Source organism: Leuciscus leuciscus (genome assembly GCF_965113295.1).
Source record: "Leuciscus leuciscus genome assembly, chromosome: 14".
In the NCBI taxonomy this organism is placed as follows: domain Eukaryota; kingdom Metazoa; phylum Chordata; class Actinopteri; order Cypriniformes; family Leuciscidae; genus Leuciscus; species Leuciscus leuciscus.
In genome coordinates, this window is record NC_138738.1 from 22,563,028 (window position 1) to 22,584,126 (window position 21,099).

Below are 21,099 nucleotides of genomic sequence, written 5' to 3' on the forward strand. Positions count from 1 at the left end.
CCGTTGAGAAATCTCAGATTTTATTGTAGGTTTTGAAAGTTCAACATGGGTTATAGGTCTAAAATTGAATGAAATAGTACTTATGTCCTTTCGATTTCTTACAAGTTGAGTTGTTGTTGCCCATAACACGCTAGCATTCTGCTAATGAACGCTGATTGGTCAGTGAAGGACTGATTACGACCAGAGATGCCGCTTGATGGCATCGTGTCATCCGAAGCGGGACCAGAAACAAACAAAACAAAAACTCTTCTAGCACGTGTGTTTACCTGTGTCAGTTGTGTTGTCGATGCCTCGAGAGAAAAGGAAGTGCAGAGCGCGAACGCACCAGAGTGACTGAAGGATTGCCGTTAAGCAGTATCTCTGGTCGTACGATGTGTATGACGTCATTGACACTTTAAAATACTTTTTAAAGCAAATAAGTGACTCTAAAAAATCTAACACCCAGCAATGTGTAAGTTCTTTGCATCTCCTTTCGAATACAACATTCAAATTACTAGACAAAAAATTATATCCTGAGAAAAGTGGATTTTGATGGATATAGCGCCATAGACCTCCATTCATTCTGCACTCGCCTGCGAGCGCCCCCGCATGGACAGAGACTTGTTACTTGCAGCCAGTCCAGAAACCGGAAGTAACCAGAGAGTGCCAATTCTCTTCCTATTGGACTTACTTAGTTGAACAGAAACTAGAGTCACAAAGAACTGCGAAGATGTTGTACGTCGTGAAATACATTTTTCTATTGATCAGTATTTGTATAAGAAGCATGTCATGGGCTGCCACAGTGGTGCAAGGTATGAATATGTGTAAGTATATATGCCTACATTTTTTTTTTGTATTATATGAGAAGGACATTCTGAATATGAGTCTACTGTAAAATTAGCTGGCTTAAAAATGCAGATTGATCAGTGCAGAGTTATTCCAGACACCTCCCGATGCTATTCGTATTGGAATTGTGTAATCACAGATTAGGAACAGATGTTTTCAGAGGTGGACAAAGTACACAACTTCCTTACTTGAGTGAAAGTACAGATACTACTGGTCAAATATTACTCCGTTACAAGTAAAAGTTGTAAAGACCGATTTTTACTTAAGTAAAAGTACAGAGGCACTTGTTTTTAAAAGTAGCCTACTTAAAGGTGCATTGCGCAAGTCTCTGAGTTTTTGCAGAGTTTGCGTTGGTGTTTGAAATGAACTACAAGCCGGTCTCTTAGAATCCATCTTCTACGGAGAATGGCGGCGAATACACAAACCTGCCAGACATAGCCAGGTGAGCGTGCCGTGAACGCGCATGACGTCACGCCCAGTCTCAAATTCCGACCCGAATCCCTCTTATTTATTTTACTGTACAGGATTATAGAGACAATCGCAGTGATCAGAGAAGGGCTCATTCAGCCCATCAGGCAATTGTTTAAGCATGTATGGGTTAGAAAACGGGTATTTTTAACATGAAAAGTTGCACAATGCACCTTTAAGTATCAAAAGTAAAATGCAATGTTTTATTATTGTTGCATTGTTGTGTGTAATACTTACAGTACCTTATGCCTCTGAATCTATGTCTGCCTACCCTCATATCAATATCACATGAACACAGTTCCAGTAGAGGGATTGAATGTGAGATTGAATAAGTGCACTCAATAACGTCCACAATGGTTTCGGACACCCAAATGGCTGTTCCCTCAAATAGTGCCCTATTTAAAGTTTTTTGGCTTTTAGTATGAATATGTTAGCCTTACTGTTATCTATAAGCTAGTGTGCACCAAAACAATGACAAAATTCGCATTTAGAAGACCAAACCCAATGTTGAAAATGAAAATCAGGTTGATGTCAGAATCCAATGCCAGATTGACATTAATCTCCAACATTGGACAGACGTTGTACTGTGGTTGAAAACAAGGATATATTCCCATTGGGTTGTTGGGTTTTCATGTTTAATGGGAACTTTAGACATAATGATTTTTATACTGTACAAACTGTGTGATCCCCTAACTCTAATGTAACAGTTATGGGTAGGTCATCTACGGATATCTAATGTTACGGACATATTATCATGGTACAGTTCAGCCTATTATTGATTTTTATTTCCACTTCCCTTTTATCCAAAGAGACAGAACTATTTGCACTGTATTTATCAATGGGAAATACATCATGCTAAAAATAATCTGTCATAGGCTATACTGTGACTCACATTATTGGGGTCGCTTGCAAGTCGCAGCAGCACAAATTACGTGACATATTTCTGCTTCAAATATTGTGCGTAGTTAACAGTGAGTGGTGGTTTCAGACATTATTTTATTAAAGTGCATTTGTCAGTGCCACTCTTGTACTTGTCAGGGTGTGTGCAAGCAGAAGAAGACGAGGAAGGCAGAAGGCTCCAATACAAAGTGTTTACTTACAAATATAACTCAAGCGATACAAAATGGCAGGATATACACACAGGTTGTGATATTACATAGACGAGAACAGACAAAGACTGACTGAACAGAGGGAACTAAATACAGACACTGATGAACATAAACTAGGTGACACAGATGAAGGTGATTGACAAGACACAGGTGATGATGATGAACTAATGATGGTAGACAGGGCAACGGATAAGTGGCGGGAAAACAAAAGACATGTGACTAATAAGACTAAACAGGAACACAACTGTTACAGTACTGACTCTTATTCAAAATCAATTAAGTTTATTTCCTCAGGACTTCGGATGAGGATAGGAACAGGGGACTCAAGAAGGGTGGTCTCGGCGGGACGAGACTCTGGAAGGGTAGAGGGGATGGAAAGATTTGCAGGTGGTGTGGCGAGAAAGATGGCTGGAGATGGTTGTTGAGTGGAGATATTATCTTCAGCCTCACCCACAGTGAAGGCTGATCCACTCAACAAGAGCACACAATCCAGGTATTGAGCGAATGATTCTGGTCTTACGGCTGATTCGGGCTGAAGCTGGCTGGTGCAGAGGATCGTCCAGTCCAAGCCTGAACACTTTCGCTAGGACGTCATCTGTCCAGTTGACCTGGTTTGAAATCTCCAGGAAATCTTGCATGTATTCCTCGATCAGACGGCCATCGTGGAAACAGGTCAGTAGACGACTGGTAGAAGTTAGATGGGTGGGGGAAATGCCCATATTTAATTTTACGTAGGGATGGCTGACGCGAAACTGACGTTCCGAAGCTTTTCGAGATCCCGAAGCGCAGATGTTTCGAAACACTGATCCGAAGCGTGATTCAAAACACCCATGTCATGTGACTATGGCTAAATGAAGCTTTGGAGTGTTTCACAAGTGTTTCGACAGGTGGCATGGTCCGCCGAATCAGCGTTTGATTGACATGATCGGGAACAGACCACACAATTGCACATCTGTATAAAAGTGAAGTCAACGCATCTTGACCTCATGGGTTTTTGTGAGAGGAGTTTGATTTTGAGATAGTGGATTTTTGGTGATATAGTGACATTTATAGTGCGATTTTGTTTAGTTATATTTAGGCTTACATTTGAATTTACACATTGACTGATAGGCTATAGAGACAGACAGAGTATACATATAGTGACACATTAATAGATGCATAGATAGAAATATATATAGACAGATAGATTAATAGATAGATACATATATAGATTAAGAGATAGATAGATAAATAAAAATGGAGGCTCCACAGAAGAGATTCCGTACATCTGTGGTGTGGGAGCATTTCCATTTGGAAACCCCAAATAAAGTGAGATGTATGTATTGTGATCAGCAGCTAGCCTACTGCAACAACATCATCCATGATGCGCCATTTGAGGAGCACTCATCCTGCCGTTTTGCAGGGTGCAGAGGATGGTAGCATTCCCCCTGTACCTAGGCCTGCTACTGACACTGCTGGGCCATCTAAGCAAGGTATGCATTGTTTGAAATATAATTATTTGTATGTCCTTGCTAAAAAATATATTTGCATGCCAGCAACAAGTGTCCCTTGTGAGAGGATTTTTTTTCAAAGGCTGGAGAAATTATCTGTAAAAAAAGAAGTAGGATAAGTCCTTCCACAGCAGAGAAATTAATATGTCTAGGTCACCTAGACCACTAGGTGTCATCATTGAGACGGGTGTCGGATTGTTTCGAAGCCTCGACACAATATGGCACATTTGCTTCAACTGTTTCATTGTTTCACGAAGCCTCGATCTGCCCACCACTAGTTTTACGGTCAGTTATTCTGTAACGTTTAGGTTCTCAAAGGACGATTAAGACAATGAAGATACAAATAATAAGAGGATTTATTCTGAACACAACTACTAGCCAACATGCGATACAGTGTGCACATAACACAAACAATAACCAACAATGAACACTGAACAGAGGGGAACTTAAATACACAGATGAATTAGGGAAGACAAGGTGACAACAGCTGAACACGGTGAGTGATGACGATGCGGGTGACAGGTGCGGGTAATGGTGGAGTGAGTGCAGGTGTGAGCCGGAGAGGATGATGGGACATGTAGTGCAGACGGTGACTAACAGATGACAGTGACAGTGACAGGGGTAATGTAGGGAATAGTGAATAGTATAGGGTGCAGTTTCAAACATAGCCTATAACGTTACAGGCAGGTGATTTTGGTCAATGTTGGAGCTAAACTCTGTAGGAAAGTGGATCTCGAGGGCCAGAGTTGAGAACCCCTGCTTTAGAGTAAGCATATGTATGAATAATATATTTTATTTAATAATAATGATGATTTCTTGTTCATTTTGACAAAAACTGGCTATACATATTCAATCATTTTACAAAATAAACAGATTAAAATGTGTCAACACTCCATAAATGTGACTTATTCGATCAGGATTTCCCAAATGAGGGTTTGTGAGAGAACCGAAGCAGGTTTGTAAGTTGATGAAAAGCTAATAATTAAATTTAATGCAAAGTAAAAAAAAAAAAAAAGTGACTGCACAAATTTTAATTTAATTTAAATAAACTGAAATCGCAGTATAGGTTAGTAGTGTGATTATCAGAGTGAAGTGCGGCACGGTGTGCAGCATCAGCATCAGAGCTCTTCGGTTCACAGTAAATGTTGCTTCTCACAAAGTCCATCTCTGTATGTGCATTGAGTTTAAAGCATTACGTTTGCATTTCTGCAAAGCAATGTACACTAGGTTCACTTCATTTCACCCATTCGCACAATCTCCAACATTTCTGTGGAGAGCTTTTACAGCATTTTTACCGGTATTCTGCCAAAATAAAAGCTTAGGTTTAGGCAATTTGAGAATATTTATTGTTATATACATATATATAATATATATATTTTCAGGATCTAGGATGACACTATATTTACTATGCAGAGGCTTCCCCTCAGCTTCCTTTACAAAAAAAAAAAAAAAAGTCACTGCGTGACCACTTCCACCTGATTTTGTTGAACAGAAACTATAGTCATTGTCACAAAGAGCTGCAAAGATGTTGTACGTCGTGAGATACAGTTTTCTATTGATCAGTATTTGTATAAGAAGCATGTCATGGGCAGCCACAGTGGTGCAAGGTATGAATATGTGTAAGTATATAAATTTTTTTTGTATTTGTTAACATTAGTTAATGCACTGTGAAGTAACAGGAACAAACATTGAACAGCTGTATAACGTTAACAAATATAAAAAAAAAAAATACAGTAACAAATATATTTCTCATGGTTCATTTATGTTAGTTAATACATGAACTAATCTTAACAAATTAAACATTAATAATAGTGGGGTGAAAGGTGGTGACAGTTATAGTAAACTTTGTGTACACAAACAATGTAGTCAGTGCTCAAGTTCATGTGTAGAGCCCCTGGTGATACTTCGAGCACAGTTTTATGTTGTGTCAAGCCTCCTTAGTGTTTTAAAAATAGCAATTTTGATGCTATCATAGAAGTGCCCCATGCACTCCCATTCAAAATTCATTTTGACCTAAAACGAAAATACGGTCAATATTAAAAGTGTCGTTTCCATTCTAATTATGCTTTTACACGAAAGTTTGACTCGGTTAGATTAACAAAAAGAGCCTAGGTTCAGTTTTGGCGAGAGTTACCCTTTAAGAAAATATCAAGCACACACAAGATAGCTTTGCAAATTAATTCGTGTATTTAAGTGTTTGCAGGAAAAAAAAGTCTTAATAGTTGCTTTTCTTCAAACAGTAATCAAACCTTCTGGGCATGATGTCACCATCGAGTGCGCTACTGATAAAAGTCCTCAAGATGGAGTGTACATGTACAAACAAGGAGAAAGTAAACAGCAGGCACTCTTCTACTTTTACAAAGAAAACGATCTTACCTTCAAAACAGCGAACAAATCCAAAGTCCGTGTAAATGGAACTCTTCCCAACCTCAGTGTCACCCTCTTACATGTAACTGCCGAAGACATTGGGCTTTACTGGTGTGAATTTAATTTGGATGAAAGAACTACTGTTGGCAAGTTCACTTGGTTATGGATAGGTAAGTGTATCTTATTGCATGTAAATAATTGTATTCTAAAACATGATGAGTTTATTATATTAATGTACCGCATGTGTTTAGTATGTAAATGGTGTGAATGGGAACATTTTGATGGAGAGATTTAGAAGTAAAATCACTTTCTGATTGATATTAAATGGAAAAATGCATAGAGTATAAAAAGTATAATTCTATAATTCTCTGGCCCTGATTTTTTAATTTTTTTTATTCTGTCATTGAAAAAGAAAAAGAAAAAGAAAAAGACTGCCCAGAAGATGCTCTTCCTATATTGTGAAGATCATCCTCATTGTGTGTGCTGTCATGCTACTAGTGTTCATCAGTGGTATCTGCTGTATGATTATGAAGGTAAGCATAAAATTGCGACATATGTTGTTCAAAAGTAAAAACAAAACTTATGGACAACCTTATACGTATATCTGAAGTGCATTACTGAGGTATGCTGTCAAGTGACTTTTCACTGATGCTTTTTTTGGTTTGATGTTGAAAATCTTCTGATGTGTAATTCTTTTCTGATTTTTAAGCTCTGGGATGATTTTAAATGTGCATTTATCCACTATGCACCATTGGTTCTCAACTCTGGGCCTGGGGACCCACCACTCTTCACATTTTGTATGTCTTCTTTATTTAACACACATAATTCAGATCATCAGCTCATTAGGAAAGAACGTGAACTGAACTGAGTGCATCAGATAAAGGAGACATACTAAATGTGCACAGCAGTGGGTCCCAAGGAACGGAGTTGAGAACCGGAGTGAAAATAAATAGTTGAACCATATAGAAAAGATAGCCTATGATATCCTAAAGCTCTAACCTTTTGTTTAATTTTGTCTTGCCAAATGCTAAAGTGAAATATCAATACATTTCAGCAGTCTTTCTGAGAGTATATCAGGGTTACTGACTCATTACCTTGATACTGATTGAGAAAGACTCTTAGTTTTCTGTTCATTTTGTTTTGCAAGCAAAAATGTAATTAAGGATTTTTAACTTTTATATCAGAAGAGCCACCATGAAATATACTTTTTCCATAATTTATTTATTTCACAATAAATCAATTCACAACACTGTTGAACGGAAGCAACACACAAGCCTTGCCGTTTCAGAGATACTCTGACAATCTTGTACGCCTTGCTAACAATTTGGCCGTTGTCAAAGTTGCTCAGATCTTTATTCCTGCCCATTTCTCCTGCATTCAATACATTGAATATGATTGTTTGCTTACCATCTAATCTACCCATCCCTAAATATGTGGCCTTGTTAGAAAATGATCAACAATATTTGCTTCAACTGTGACTAGTCATAATATTTTGGCTCATCAATGTATATTACTATTGTATTGCGTGTAAAAGCTAATAAAATAACAAAAATAATAACTAAATAAAATAACATGTAGGTCAGTGGTTCCCAAACTCCCAGAAATAATGTATATGTATATAATCAATATGATGATTTGCAGCTCAAGAAACATTTCTGATTATTATCAATACAACTTTTTTTTTTTATTATTCTTTCAGGAATATATATGCAGCCACATAAAGCTACTCTCACCTTGATTATATGCCCAATATACTCCAGTATGGTGCCCAAAACCATACTGGACGTTATCCAGTGCACTCATTCCATCCCATAATGCACCGCAATAACGAGTGTACAACTGATGAACACTCAATGGCTAGATAATACTGATAATGCATTGTGAGGGTGCATTATGGGTACTCTCGCCAGAAGATGGCACCCACAGCTGAATCGTCTATCCATCCAATATCCATACCGCTGGTCCAATGAGGCTACAGCTTAATATTGTAAGACTGTATATGATGCACAGGTTAAAAATCACAAGGAAACCATTGCAGATCTGAAGGCTAAGCTAAATAAGTCCATGTCTCCAAAAACGCTTAACAGCAATGGGACTAAAAAGCATGTTTGCAATGATTCTGTTTGTATTTTCAAATTTGTAATTGTGCTTAACACATTGTGCTCATAGAACACACTTTATAGTTGTTTCTGCCACTACATGTGCACAAAGGCTAGTTAAGTTTATTCTTTAAAACACATGATTGGTTTACTGTAAGTGTTGTATGAAACACTTAGGTTTAAAGGTTGTAGATGCTATGCATTCTAGGCCACGTATCTTGTGTAAACTGAATTAATTGTCACGTGTGTCTATGTTGAATTTGTTTGTCTCCTTAGTGGAAAACTCTGCTATTTTCGATACAGCTGCAGTAAAACCATGTACAGGAGCATAGAATTGCCACGTGGCTACAATGTGATTCACAAGACATTTGAAATCTAAAAAGAGAAACAGCGAACGTGTCATATTCAAAGTTTTCTCATAAGAGAATGCAGTAACTTTGAACAAAATGTATAAATTGTTCAATTTGAATTCATTCTGGATTACTCTGCAATTATTTTCCCAAGTAGAAACGGATTCATGTTACCGCAATTTCTGCATCAGATTAGTGACGACTAATATTCGGCACGGATTCAAGTGTACTTGGTTTGCAAAGACGAGTTATTTCCGTTTAGAAGAGCAAAAATGCTGCTTGACCAACCTAAATCTGAGTGCGTCTGTTTTACCTCTGTTTTAATTTAGTGTTACTTCAGATAAGTGTACGTGGGACACCACAGGCTTGGCCAATCCAAAGCTATTATAAGAGAAGTAAAGTTGGTCGACTAACGTCTTTAATGGTGGCCAAAACCTCTACTGAAGTAAAACGATTAAATTAAATTCAGGTAGATGCAATTCCATGAAGCTATTAAAGTATCTTTGATTGTGTACGTGTACCTTTTTTGTACATACATTGCACTGGCCAGTACAGCTGCGACTACAGGGCCAAATCTAAAATAAATCATCTTTTGGAAAATGAACACTTTGACAAATAAGTTGTTCCAGAGACTCTTCAGAGACCAGAAACAATATTATTTAATTTATATTCTTAAATATAACAATTGTATTATAACTCAAATTATAATATACATTATATTATAATGGCCAAGCAGGGCATTAATTGGAGAGGTGTGACATTAATCCTTAAAATTTAATTTAATTGGTTTGCTACCCAGTGCCAAAAGGGAGTGTGCTTTTTTTTTGCCTTTAAAAAACACGGCTAGAAGTGTGGCACGGGTAATAGCAAACCAAACTATCCTTGACTGGGGTGCAGGGCTGGACTGGTAATCTGGCATACCGGGCAAATGCCCGGTGGGCCGACGTGCTTTTTGGGCTGATACATCTCATACATTTTTTTTTTTTTTTTTTTTTTTTTTTTTTTACGGCCCATAAAATTCGTACATCGGCGGCCCATTCGTTTTGTTTTGTTTAATTGACGGCGCTGGGTTAGTGCCAGTGTAATGCATTGGTAAAAAAAAAAGTAAGCGTTAGTTTTTTTTCCACTGACAGACCGGCCCATGAAACGCGTAGATCAGCGCCCCATTGGTTGTTTTCTTGATTGACACTTGGCTGGCCCAATCACAGCTTTAAAAACCTCCCCCTTTTGGGCTTTGAGTGAGCGTGCAGTGTCAAGTGTGTATCTGTCAAAATAGTCTGAGAGATGGAGAAGAAACGCAAGGAATGTGCAGATAAATAGCGTGTAATAGAAATAGCAGACGCTGTAAAATGTGTCAAAATATATATGTTTTCTGCAGCAGCAAGACCTTCATCAGCTCCAGTGGCTGATGCGGATAGTGAGGAGGATCAGGAGAGAGATGAGAAAGTGTAGAGTCTGCGCGCGGTAAGCAGAACTACTTTCAAAACACTTTGGCTATGAGTGTAGGAACCCATTACCCAGTTACGCATTATTTCCACATCTGCATAGTTGACGATTACTTAAATTTACTAGAAGTTTAAAGAGACGCGTTTTTATCCATGTTTTCCGCCAAAATAAAAGCTTGATACAGTTTCCGTCAAAATAAAAGATCATGTGCTTATCTCTTTCAAGTTTAGAAATTAGTATAAAACTAATTATGAAAGTTTTCTTTATTTTTCAGTGCATTTGTTTTACAATATATGGCTATTAGGCTACTGTCATGAGATTAATATTATAACTATTATTATGTAGTAGTGTAATATAGACAGACACTGTTACTAAAAGAGGTTTGATTTTTTCTTTGTTATATTTGCACACTGAATATGGGTTGGAGCTTTTAATTTTGAACCCTCAAACTGCACCAGACTGATGAATTTAACATTAAAATGCACAATTTTCTTAGGGGGAGCATGCCCCCAAACCCCCCTAGAAAGACTGAGGTCCACCCACCACAGTTTTACCAAAATTCCTGTGAAAAACACTGGTATTGCTATGCCAATGCAATAAATTACAATTTTGTACTTTTTTCATCTGTTAACTCTCACTCGTTTATACTCACTCATTACATGGCATTAGTGGTTTTAATGAATAGGAGTTGAACAAAAACATATTCAAGGGCATGCAAAGATGGGTGGTGTTTATGATCATATATAGTGGGCCAGTCTGGCCCAAAATGCCAGGGCCGATTTTCTGTCCCAGTCCAGCCCTGCTGGGGTGCACCAACAAAAATTGAACCTGATCAGAGAAGTAAATTTACAAGGAGGGTGTGAAATGCTAAACATCAGACAGAAGTACCACAGCCTTTTGCAGGACACAAGAGATCTGCACTAACTAAATGTGTGAACGACACCATAAAACAGCAAATGCTAAGCAGGCAACACCGAAACAGGTGAAAGAATTTCTCCCCACAGATCTGGCTGTAATGAGAGCAACTTAAGTAAAGCCATGACCATCGACCCATTGGAACTCATGACACTACAAGTGATAAAAACTCTGATTAATCTCTAATGCTCATATGACACAGCAGACTGTGAAGGCTGAACTGCAAGAGCAGATTCAGGTGTCACACAATGCACTGAAACTACAGCAATAATTCAGACTTGGTCAATGAAATTCGGTTTCATGTGACAACTGGAATTAAAATTGCAATGGATATGATAATGGAGTAAGTAAAATAATTCCACATGTCTGAATTTGAAGTTGTTGAAAATATCAGAAGTAACTGTGGTTCTCTCTGCATTTGTTTCTGTCTCAGGTTTACCGCAAATTCCTTGGAGGATGGATGCCAGGACGGGCCGGACCCCACCTGGATCAAAGCCAGGACAGCGGAATTGTTAGAACATAACCTGAGGAGATGGGTGAAAAGACACTTCTAGAGGCTGTTCACATCTCACAATAGTACATCACTCCATAAATATGGCCTCCCAGTATAGAACTGGAATTCAATTTGCAACACAATTGTTATAGATTAGATTCCACCCATCTCCTAGACATGAACACTGAACACACACACCTCCATCACTATACCCTCACAGCATCATCACCTGGAATAGATCAAATCTAGCCAGGCTGAAGTCTGAACACTACACATCGTAAGAAGATAAAGATGACATTAGCTGTGTCCCAATGTGAAGGCTGCATCCTTCGAAGGCCGCGGACTTCAAATGATGCAGCCTATACGTCCTCCGAAGGACGCACCATATAGCCTTCGTAGGATTTCCTAATACGCTGATTTCACGCAGCCGTTATTTTGAAATCGAAAGCGAGGCTCCGGTGGGAAGAAAACCGGAAGTGTCGCCTTTAATCACAGGAGAGTCGTGAATGCGATGGCGTATTGTTGTGTTTAATGATGTTGTGTCAATTCTAAAAATGTACATACATTTCTTTCATACTTTAGACCAGTGGTTCTCAACTCCAGTCCTCGGGACCCGCTGCCCTGCACATTTTGTATGTCTCCCTTATTTAACACACCTGAACCAGATCATCAGCTCGTCAGGAGAGACTCCATGAACTGATCTGGGGTGCGTTTCCCGAAAGCATCGTTGGCCAACTATGGTCGCAAGTTCCGTCGTTACCAATAGAGTTCAATGGACATTGCGATGAACTTGCGACCATAGTTGGCCAACGATGCTTTCGGGAAACGCACCCCTGAGTGTGTCAGATAAGAGAGACATACAAAATGTGCAGAGCAGCGGGTCCCGGGGACTGGAGTTGAGAACCACTGCTTTAGACTATATACAGTGAAAATCATTTATAAATAAAATATTTTATCTAATTCAGGATGTAAAAAAAGAAGCAGGAATGAACTATATACATATCCTATATTGGATATTAACATCCAATAGTGTAAATCGCGGCAGCAGCTTCAGGTTGGTAATCCAAGGCATTGTTGTTTATCTTTACTTCCGGGGTTCTTCCCACCCAAGCGGGAAGGAAGTCGACCGGAAGTTGAAGCCGGCCGCGTGCCACCATCTTGTAGCAGAACTTCACCTGCTGTTAGCATCCCATTGACTCCCATTCATTTTGGCGTCACTTTGACAGCGAATAACTTTACATCTGAGGCGTTTAAAGACTCCATTTGTCCATTATTTATTTCTAAAGAAACACGACAATGTATAAAATGCTCCATTACCTTGTAGCTTACGTTATGGCCACGTAAAAACTGTTTTTGTAAAAGTAGGCTAACGATTGCGTCATAACCACGCGACTCTCTGTCGCACAGTAGAGAGATTACCGTATTGACGGGAGGAGAAGCTCGCGGGCAATCGGGGAGACGTGGAGGCAAAATGACAAAACAATTAATCAGAATACCTAGCAAAAGTTTCTCCTGCTCCTAGCTCATGGATACCTCCTACTCACGCTCTCCGTCTCTGCAAGATTCGGAAGGGAATGATTCAGATTTCTCATGCCACAGCCACTAGAAGACAGACGGGTTGCTCACGTCACATCTACGTCGTCAAGCTCAGTTTGAGTCTGCGCGTCAGGAACGGAAGTCCTAAAAAATCGCTGAAAACGGGCTTCACTTGCCTCAATTGAGTTCCAATGAGATGGCTCTGTCCACTTCTTATACTGTCTATGTTCCCACCGGAGCCTCACTTTCGATTTCAAAATGGCGGCTGCGTGAAATCAGCGTATTGCCAGAGAAAGTCTAATGAGGGGAGAAATGCCACTCAATAAACTTCGGGTTGCAGTTCCACTCTTGTTACATGTGCACTCATGATACATTTACCTGACATAATAAATTGTTACATTTGATTATTCTAACTGACTTTGACATTATTTTCATTAAAAAATTCAAAAGAATTGTCAAACATTCGCTCACTTTTAATGATGCACGGATATCATTAAACCTTTTCATTTATGGAGTCAGATGAAATATACATATGAGAAAATGTATTACATTTAATAAAAAATACTTTGCCACGAGAAAAGACAGTAAAACGTAGAGACCTTCCCCGCTGGTCGGATGCCGGACTTTGGGCCGATTGAGTGCAGGCTTACAACATACAACATCATACAGGCATAAATTCATTCTTAACTGATTATTAAATTGTTTAATTAAGGTTTATACAAACTATTTTCCATGACAGAGTTCAAGACCAATATTTTCATTCCTGCTGGATCTGCTAGTTTGCAAATTATTATAAAATAGCAAGCACAAACTATGCAAAAGCAGAAGTCCTTCAACACTCAGTGTCCAAATTCACTGACTCATTTTCATTTACTCCTTCAAGTGGACTATATTAGTGGGGTTGTAACATTTAGGTTCTCAAAGGACAATGAAGATACAAATAATAAGAGGATTTATTCTGAACACATTTACTAGCCAACATATAATACAGTGTGCACATAAACAAACAATAACCGACAATGAACAGAGGGGAACTTAAATACACAGATGAATTAGGGAAGACAAGGTGACAACAGCTGAACACGGTGAGTGATGACGATGATGATGATTGAAAATGTATTTACAATATGTTCAATGTCATAAGAATACTAAAAAGAACAATGAGCTGAAGACTAAAATAAATAAATAAATAAAGATAGAGAAAAAGAACATGAGGGAAAGACATTAATCTATACATCAGTTACATTGTACACATTTTGTCATGTATTGTTAAAATAAGTTTCATAAGAAATGTTAGAATGCAACTAGGGTCCAAATATGAGACGGCAAGTTTTAAAGTTGAGACACTCACACACAGATATAACGTTAACGCATATTTTAAAAACTTTGTTGTATAAAATGTATATTTATTTGCAACAGTTATGTTAACAGCAATAATACTATATTTCTGGTAAGAATGGCTATTCAGCTGATGGACACGCGCTGTGTTGTCATGGGAACATCCCAGGTGAAAATAATGAGGAAATTACGTTAGCTGTGTCTGAAATCGCTCCCTATCCACTATAGTGCACTATTTAGGGTGTCGGCCATTTTGTAGTGGTGTCCGAATTCTGAGTGAACGACATCATTCCCTACATTCGTTCACTACTTTTACCCACAATCCTCTCTGAATTCGAGTGTACATCCGATGTACACTTGCTGAGACACTATTTCCCACAATCCAACACGATAAGGCGATAGAGCGCGAATGAAAAATAAATATGACGGACGTCAACAATGTCACCATGGCAACGGCGCACGCGAGATAGAAAACAATCATTTGAAGGACACTTAACAATCATTTGACTGACTGGAAACCCCGCGAAAGTAATGTTTAAATAACGGAGGGTTTTTTTTTTTGACAGTTTTATGTATGTATTTATTTATATACCGTTGTATCTATATTTGAATAAACAAATGTGTTGTGTAGTATTTTGTTCTCTTTTATTTTCACATATAAATGTAAAAAGTAAATAAATATGACAAGCAAGTATTTTTTTAAATCAAATAACGCAATGAACGTGAAAAATACATACATACAATTGTTACATACAATTCATACAGTCAAAAAAGGAAATATCAAAGATGGGTAAGAAATGTTTATGACGAAATTGTCCGAGCTCTCTGGCGCGTGATAATTATGTCAGCGTCCGAATTCGCTCACTCATTTTCGTTCACTCTTTGCTGATGTAGTGCACTCAACTGCCATTCACTATGTAGGGATTAGTGAACGAGTGAGCGGTTTCAGACACAGCTGTTGTCTTTCGTTGCTCCCTTCATCAACATAATGGCACACAAGTGCCCCGCTCCCTCCAAAGTGCCCAATTCAAGGGCTCTGCCGTCTGCCCTTTTAAGAGAGTAGGGCATAGGTAAAGCTCACGAGCAATAAGCACGTCCCAGTCGTCCGTCCGTCCGTCACTTATTGGGTTCCCCGGAAACATTTCCGTTGTGTTCTGTCCTATTTGCAGCGCGTTTCTGTATTTGGTTGTGTTGTGAACTTTTGCAGCGCGTTTCTGTATTTGGTTGTGTTGTGATGAAGATGTTTTCTTAATTTGCGGGTGTTTTTTCTATTTGCATGTGTTTTCTGCAGTTGCAGCGCGTTGAGCTCTCTCGGCCACCGTAGGATTTCCCAAATTAGGGTTTGTGAGAGAGCCGAAGCAGGTTTGTAAGTTGAAGAAAAGCTAATAATTAAATTTAATGCAAAGTAAAAAAAAAAAAAAAAAAAAAAGTGACTGCACAACTAATTTAAATAAACTGAAATCGCAGTATAGGTTAATAGTGTGATTATCAGAGTGAAGTGCGGCACGGTGTGCAGCATCAGAGCTCTTCGGTTCACAGTAAATGGGACATTCTACCAGAAACGTACATTATCTGTCCTTGAATTGTTACAGTGAAGAAAAAAGTATTTCATCCAAAAATTTCTAAAACTGGCTCATAGTTGATTTCTGTGAGTTGTTCTGTAAAGGAATATGTCATTCATTAGGTTCTCAGATATTTTTTTCTTTATTAAAAACACTTTTGAAAATGACAAATCCTGTCCATGCCCTTGTCCTCAGCCAAATTGGAGCTACAGCTTTCATAGTTTTGTTATGCTACAAACTGTTATTTAAAAAAAAAAAACTCATCAATAACAAGTTTAAGCTGTTATCATTCACATCAACTGATCAAAAACATAAAATTATATATAAATTCTACAAATAAATTCTATTTTACAACTGTCCCCATGTTTTGGTCAGTCCTGTCACGTTTACATAAAACTCGACATAAAATGTGTGAAATACACCTTTAAGGGAATCACTCAGAGGAAGTGACATCATTTGACCCAGGTGAAGCTTACATTGATTAAGGCTGAATTGTTTCATTGAATTGTATGATTTTAAGCTTGTTTTTGTATGTTTTTTTAAGGAAGACGAGCTAAAGGGTCAGGCCCTGTCACGGTTAAACATTCCAGAAAATAATGAAAATGTTTTAAATCCAAAACATGTCTAAAAAGGTTATTGAAATTCCTTGCTTGCATGTTAACAGTTTTTATGCTAGCATGCTAGCAGGCTGAGTAATGGCAGTTTACAATGGCCAACCGTCAGGCCCTGTCACATCAGGCCCTGTCACATTCCTGTGTGACACGGCCTTACAAATTAATGTTATTGTTCTTTTTTATTACATTTATTGCATATGTTATGTATTTAACGCATGCAATAGTAAAATGAAGGCCAAGGTGCTTGATTTTTATACAACTGTGGCCATGGAAGTGATTTAAACACCTAAATTCAATTATTTGGAGGGCTGTCCCAATACTTTTGGCAATATTATGTATGTCCTTGGCTGAATTTTACCATAGTCTAATATTACTTTAACATTAAAATTATAATAATAATTTAAAAAAGAAATGCCAATCAAAACTTAAATAAAGAACACAAAACATAACTTTTTCTGCATCATCAAAATCCATAAAGTCAGTCCTGTCACAGTACCGTCAGTCCTGTCACGCCATGGTCAGTCCTGTCACACAGGAAATTATGATAAAAGTGTACTATTTGAGGAAATATTAATTAATCTCTTTAACTGTGTAGATGAAGGTGGGGGTATATATCCACTACTATGTTTTTATAAAAATCTCCTATGTAAAGGTAGTTATTTTACAACTATATGAGTGCCTGCGGGTATTCTGTGATTTTGTGTACTACAGTTGACCGAAAAGTTACTTATATTTCTTAAAGGAATTATAAAACCATGTTAGATACAATCAGGGACATGTGATCAATAAGAAAATGCTATCTGTATCAAAGAAATTCATTAGGAAACCATTCTAACATATACAAATTTGTCTGTGACAGGGCCTGACATTTTAGGGGTGAAATGCGTATAAAAATTTATTTTATTTAATCATAAAAACATGCTGAGATGGGATGATATGTGTTTCTCATAGTTTAACATGTCCTCCATATGTCTCAACGTTCAGATTTAAGAAAAATATATTTTTTTCCCCAAGATTTTTTAAAGTGGAAATGTACGTTTCTGGTAGAATGTCCCAAATGTTGCTTCTCACAAACTCCATCTCTGTATGTGCATTGAGTTTAAAGCATTACGTTTGCATTTCTGCAAAGCAATGTGCACTAGGTTCACTTCATTTCACCCATTCGCACAATCTCCAACATTTCTGTGGAGAGCTATACTTTACAAGTTTACAGCATTTAATACATACACCAGTATTCTGCCAAAATAAAAGCTTATACAATATGTCATCAATATTGACTTGTTTAGGTTTAGACATAGCATATTTATTATTATATATACAATTTTTTTTTCAGGATCTAGGATGACACTATATTTACTACGCAGAAGCTTCCCCTCAGCTTCCTTTACAAAAAAAAAAAGAAAAAGAAAATCTGATAAACGTACCAATATGTCAAATAAAAAGAATAGAAATAACCAGGAAAGCACCAAATTGTTTTTGAGGGGTTTTAGATTGGTCTAGTCGGAGCTGATTGAAGCTTGCTTGCTTATGTATTTAAGTGTGTGTGTGTGTATGTATGTATGTATATGTAGCAACCTATTTATTTATTTTCAGGTCACCTTTATTTATATAACACTTTATACAATACAGATTGTTTCAAAGCAGCTTTACAATGATAATGATTCAATGATGAAAACAAAGTTAATTTCGGCTGTACAGCAGCTCTAAAAGAAAATAGTGTCATTGTTCAACTGAAGTCAGTTCAGTGTTGATTCAGTTCCGTTATAAATATCATCAGTTATTAAATGAGTTAATTTTATCTATAAAGCAGTTCTGCAGAAAACAGTGATGTCCAGCTCAGTTCAGTTTTTATCCAATAGTGTCAATGCAGTCAAATCACATTGTTGAACAGTAAATGTCACGAACATTCATCCATTTACTTATTTTAATCAGGTTTAAGCCTATTTATTTATTTATTTATTTATTTTTAATCAGGGACGATGGAAGAGAAATGAAGCTGGCTGGTCCTAGAATATTTATGGTTGTGTAGCTAAGCGGTTAAAACCCAGAAACCAAATGAGATTACACAGGTATGTAAAGAAAAAAAAAAAATACAATTCAAGATTCCTTTTTTATATATAAAGGATATATAAATAGGATACTCTGTAAGCAAAATGGAGTGTATAAGCTATTGTAAAGGAAATGTTAAAGCATTTTGACATTTCGACAACCCATAAAGCCAGAAGACAGGTCTGAGAGGGCCAGTGAAATTAATGTGGAAACTGTGTAATTCAAGCAGGCTATCATCCAGACTATTAAAGCACAGCTGTCCTTTTGCCATGTCCAGAATAACTCTGATCCCGTTAGGGACACTATGCTTAACAGGGGTCTTTATATTATTGTGACAAGCACTCAGTTGCCCACAGCTCCACTCCAAACACCAAGATGAGGAAGTTCTTCCCAAAATCTCATTACGCATCAGAGTGGGATACGCCACCCCAACAGCCCATCCAGTGCTACGTGTGGTGTCCACGTCCCAGTAAAACCACCCTTCTGTGAATTCCTGCATAGCCATCCATTGACAGGCATCAAAGCGCCCATGTGAATTTCTAACTTGGTGCCCTTGTTGTGTTGCCATTGTACGGCTCTGTGTATGAAAAACCAGCCTTCGGTTTCCCAGCTGGGGAGAGAAGGAAAGCTCAACAAACTTTGCATGAAGAGCAGCTGGGAGGGAGGGAGAGACATTTAAGTGAGGACATGAATATCACCAAGACACATTTTTTAGTCAAACATGCCTGAAAATCACTGTTAGCATAAAAATATTACCCTCAGCACCGTCGCTGTTATGCTGCTGTGCTCCTGCACTGAGAGTTAGATCAGCATCTTCAGACAGATAGACTGGATCCTCTTCTACAAACTCCTGAGAACTCTCCTGAGAGAGATTAGATTTTTGACAATCAGCTTCTTTCCACATCAAATTTAACAAGACCCCTAAATCACTAGCCAGTACAAGCACTTGCTGGGCTGATGTAATTTGATGAAAATACTTTGGTTCCAAAAAATCTCTTGTAAAAACATAATGGGTCTCATTCACATGCGTGCACACAGAATTCATCATGAATAATCTATACATTTGTACATTCACTACCATTTATGAGTTTGGGCGAGTACGAAGTTTCTGAAACAAGTCTCTTATGCTCAACCAGGCTGCATTTATTTGATAAAAAATAAAGTAAAAACAGTTGTATTACTGAAATATTAATACAGTTTAAAATAAATGTTTTCTATTTGAATATATTTAGTATGTTTATATACTAATATATTTAATAGTTTTTTTCCTCCTGTCATGGCAAAGCTGTACCATAGAAATGAATGAGAAATGCTGTAAACTGAATCCTATCTGCTGCAAAATTGTCTGTGACTACTCTTATAAAACAGCATTTTTTTTTCAGTTGTTACACAAGGTCTGCAGCACGCACAACGAGACAAACTATAAAGCAAAATAGTCTTTATTCAAGATTCTTAACACTCTGGAGCAATAAGGGAGAACGTAGGAAACTAGCAAACCACATAAACGTCAACGAACAATGAAAAGAAAACGAAAAAGAAGGCTTAAATACACACAGGTGTAATTAACATAACAAGAAACATGTGCGTAACTCAATCTGAAACCATGGAGACAAACAAGCAAAGGTAACACAGGCAAACAGGAACAGAACAGAACTAAACTAAAACAATGAAATAAATTGTTACACGGGTGTAAACTCTAAAAAGATCTATCCGAAACTAATGTTTAATGGCAAACATGTTGAAAATTATAGCCGATGTAGGCTGTAGATTCAATAAATGATAAGCATGTTCATGCATAAGCATTCATGATAATGTATGATTAGCTTTTCCTCCATTGACATCCATTTTAAAAAAAGGGGTTTTCTTCTTCTTCTTTTTTTTTGCTAACCTTGGAGGGCTTTCCTTAAAGCGGATTTTTCCAAAATCTCAAATATGTGTGTAAGATAAAAGAGACATAAAAAGTGTAGTAAATAAAAATGTGCAGTATTGGGTACATAAACAGTTTTTTTGTGTGTGTGTTTCAACTAGTTTTGAAAATTACACACTTGGCTTTTCTCAAAGATTTATTCGAAGATCAAAGTATCTATGATATCAAAATGTAGCTTTTACACCCGTTATATATAAACTGAAATTTTGAGAAAGCAATTAATTACACTTGTATAGAATTATTAGTGAATTATTACTGAATGAGTCCCAATAGGTTGTTGCTTTAAAGGTGCTGTAAGTGATATTAATGTAATGGCTGTGGCTGCCATCACATAATCCAGTAGATGCTGCACGCTGGTTGAGGAGAGACCCCTGATCCCATTGTAAAGCACTTGGAGTATACAATAGTATCTAAAACCAGAAGCACTATATGATTCGTTCATTCGTTCATCCATTCAATGGTATGATGAAAGTTACTTTTGAAAGTTTAAATTATTTGAGATGTGCCAATC

At 37.5% G+C, this 21,099-nt stretch overlaps 1 protein-coding gene and 1 long non-coding RNA gene across 5 annotated transcripts in view; one reads left to right on the forward strand and one right to left on the reverse strand.

Annotated features, from left to right (window-relative positions):
• The first annotated feature begins 4,786 nt into the window (after positions 1–4,786).
• Positions 4,787–13,511, forward strand: LOC309474464. Of its 3 annotated transcripts, none has more exons than XR_014197289.1 (5): positions 4,787–5,511; positions 6,133–6,429; positions 6,672–6,792; positions 11,503–12,268; positions 12,401–13,511. It is a non-coding gene; the product is annotated as an uncharacterized lncRNA (long non-coding RNA). The 3 variants fall into 3 exon arrangements; XR_014197290.1 differs by having other exon boundaries at positions 4,790–5,511; positions 6,678–6,792; XR_014197291.1 differs by having other exon boundaries at positions 4,794–5,511; positions 6,684–6,792.
• A 4,679-nt stretch (positions 13,512–18,190) lies between these two features.
• Positions 18,191–21,099, reverse strand: part of rnf135 (ring finger protein 135) — a gene marked incomplete at its 5' end in the record, with an annotated part of 77,850 nt that continues 74,941 nt past the window's right edge. For both annotated transcript variants that reach the window (XM_082137320.1, XM_082137319.1), the window contains 2 exons: positions 18,191–19,315; positions 19,418–19,523. In XM_082137320.1, the coding sequence (XP_081993446.1) occupies positions 18,780–19,315; positions 19,418–19,523 (642 nt within the window). In that variant the 3' untranslated portion in view covers positions 18,191–18,779. The remainder of the gene's footprint in view (positions 19,316–19,417; positions 19,524–21,099) is intronic.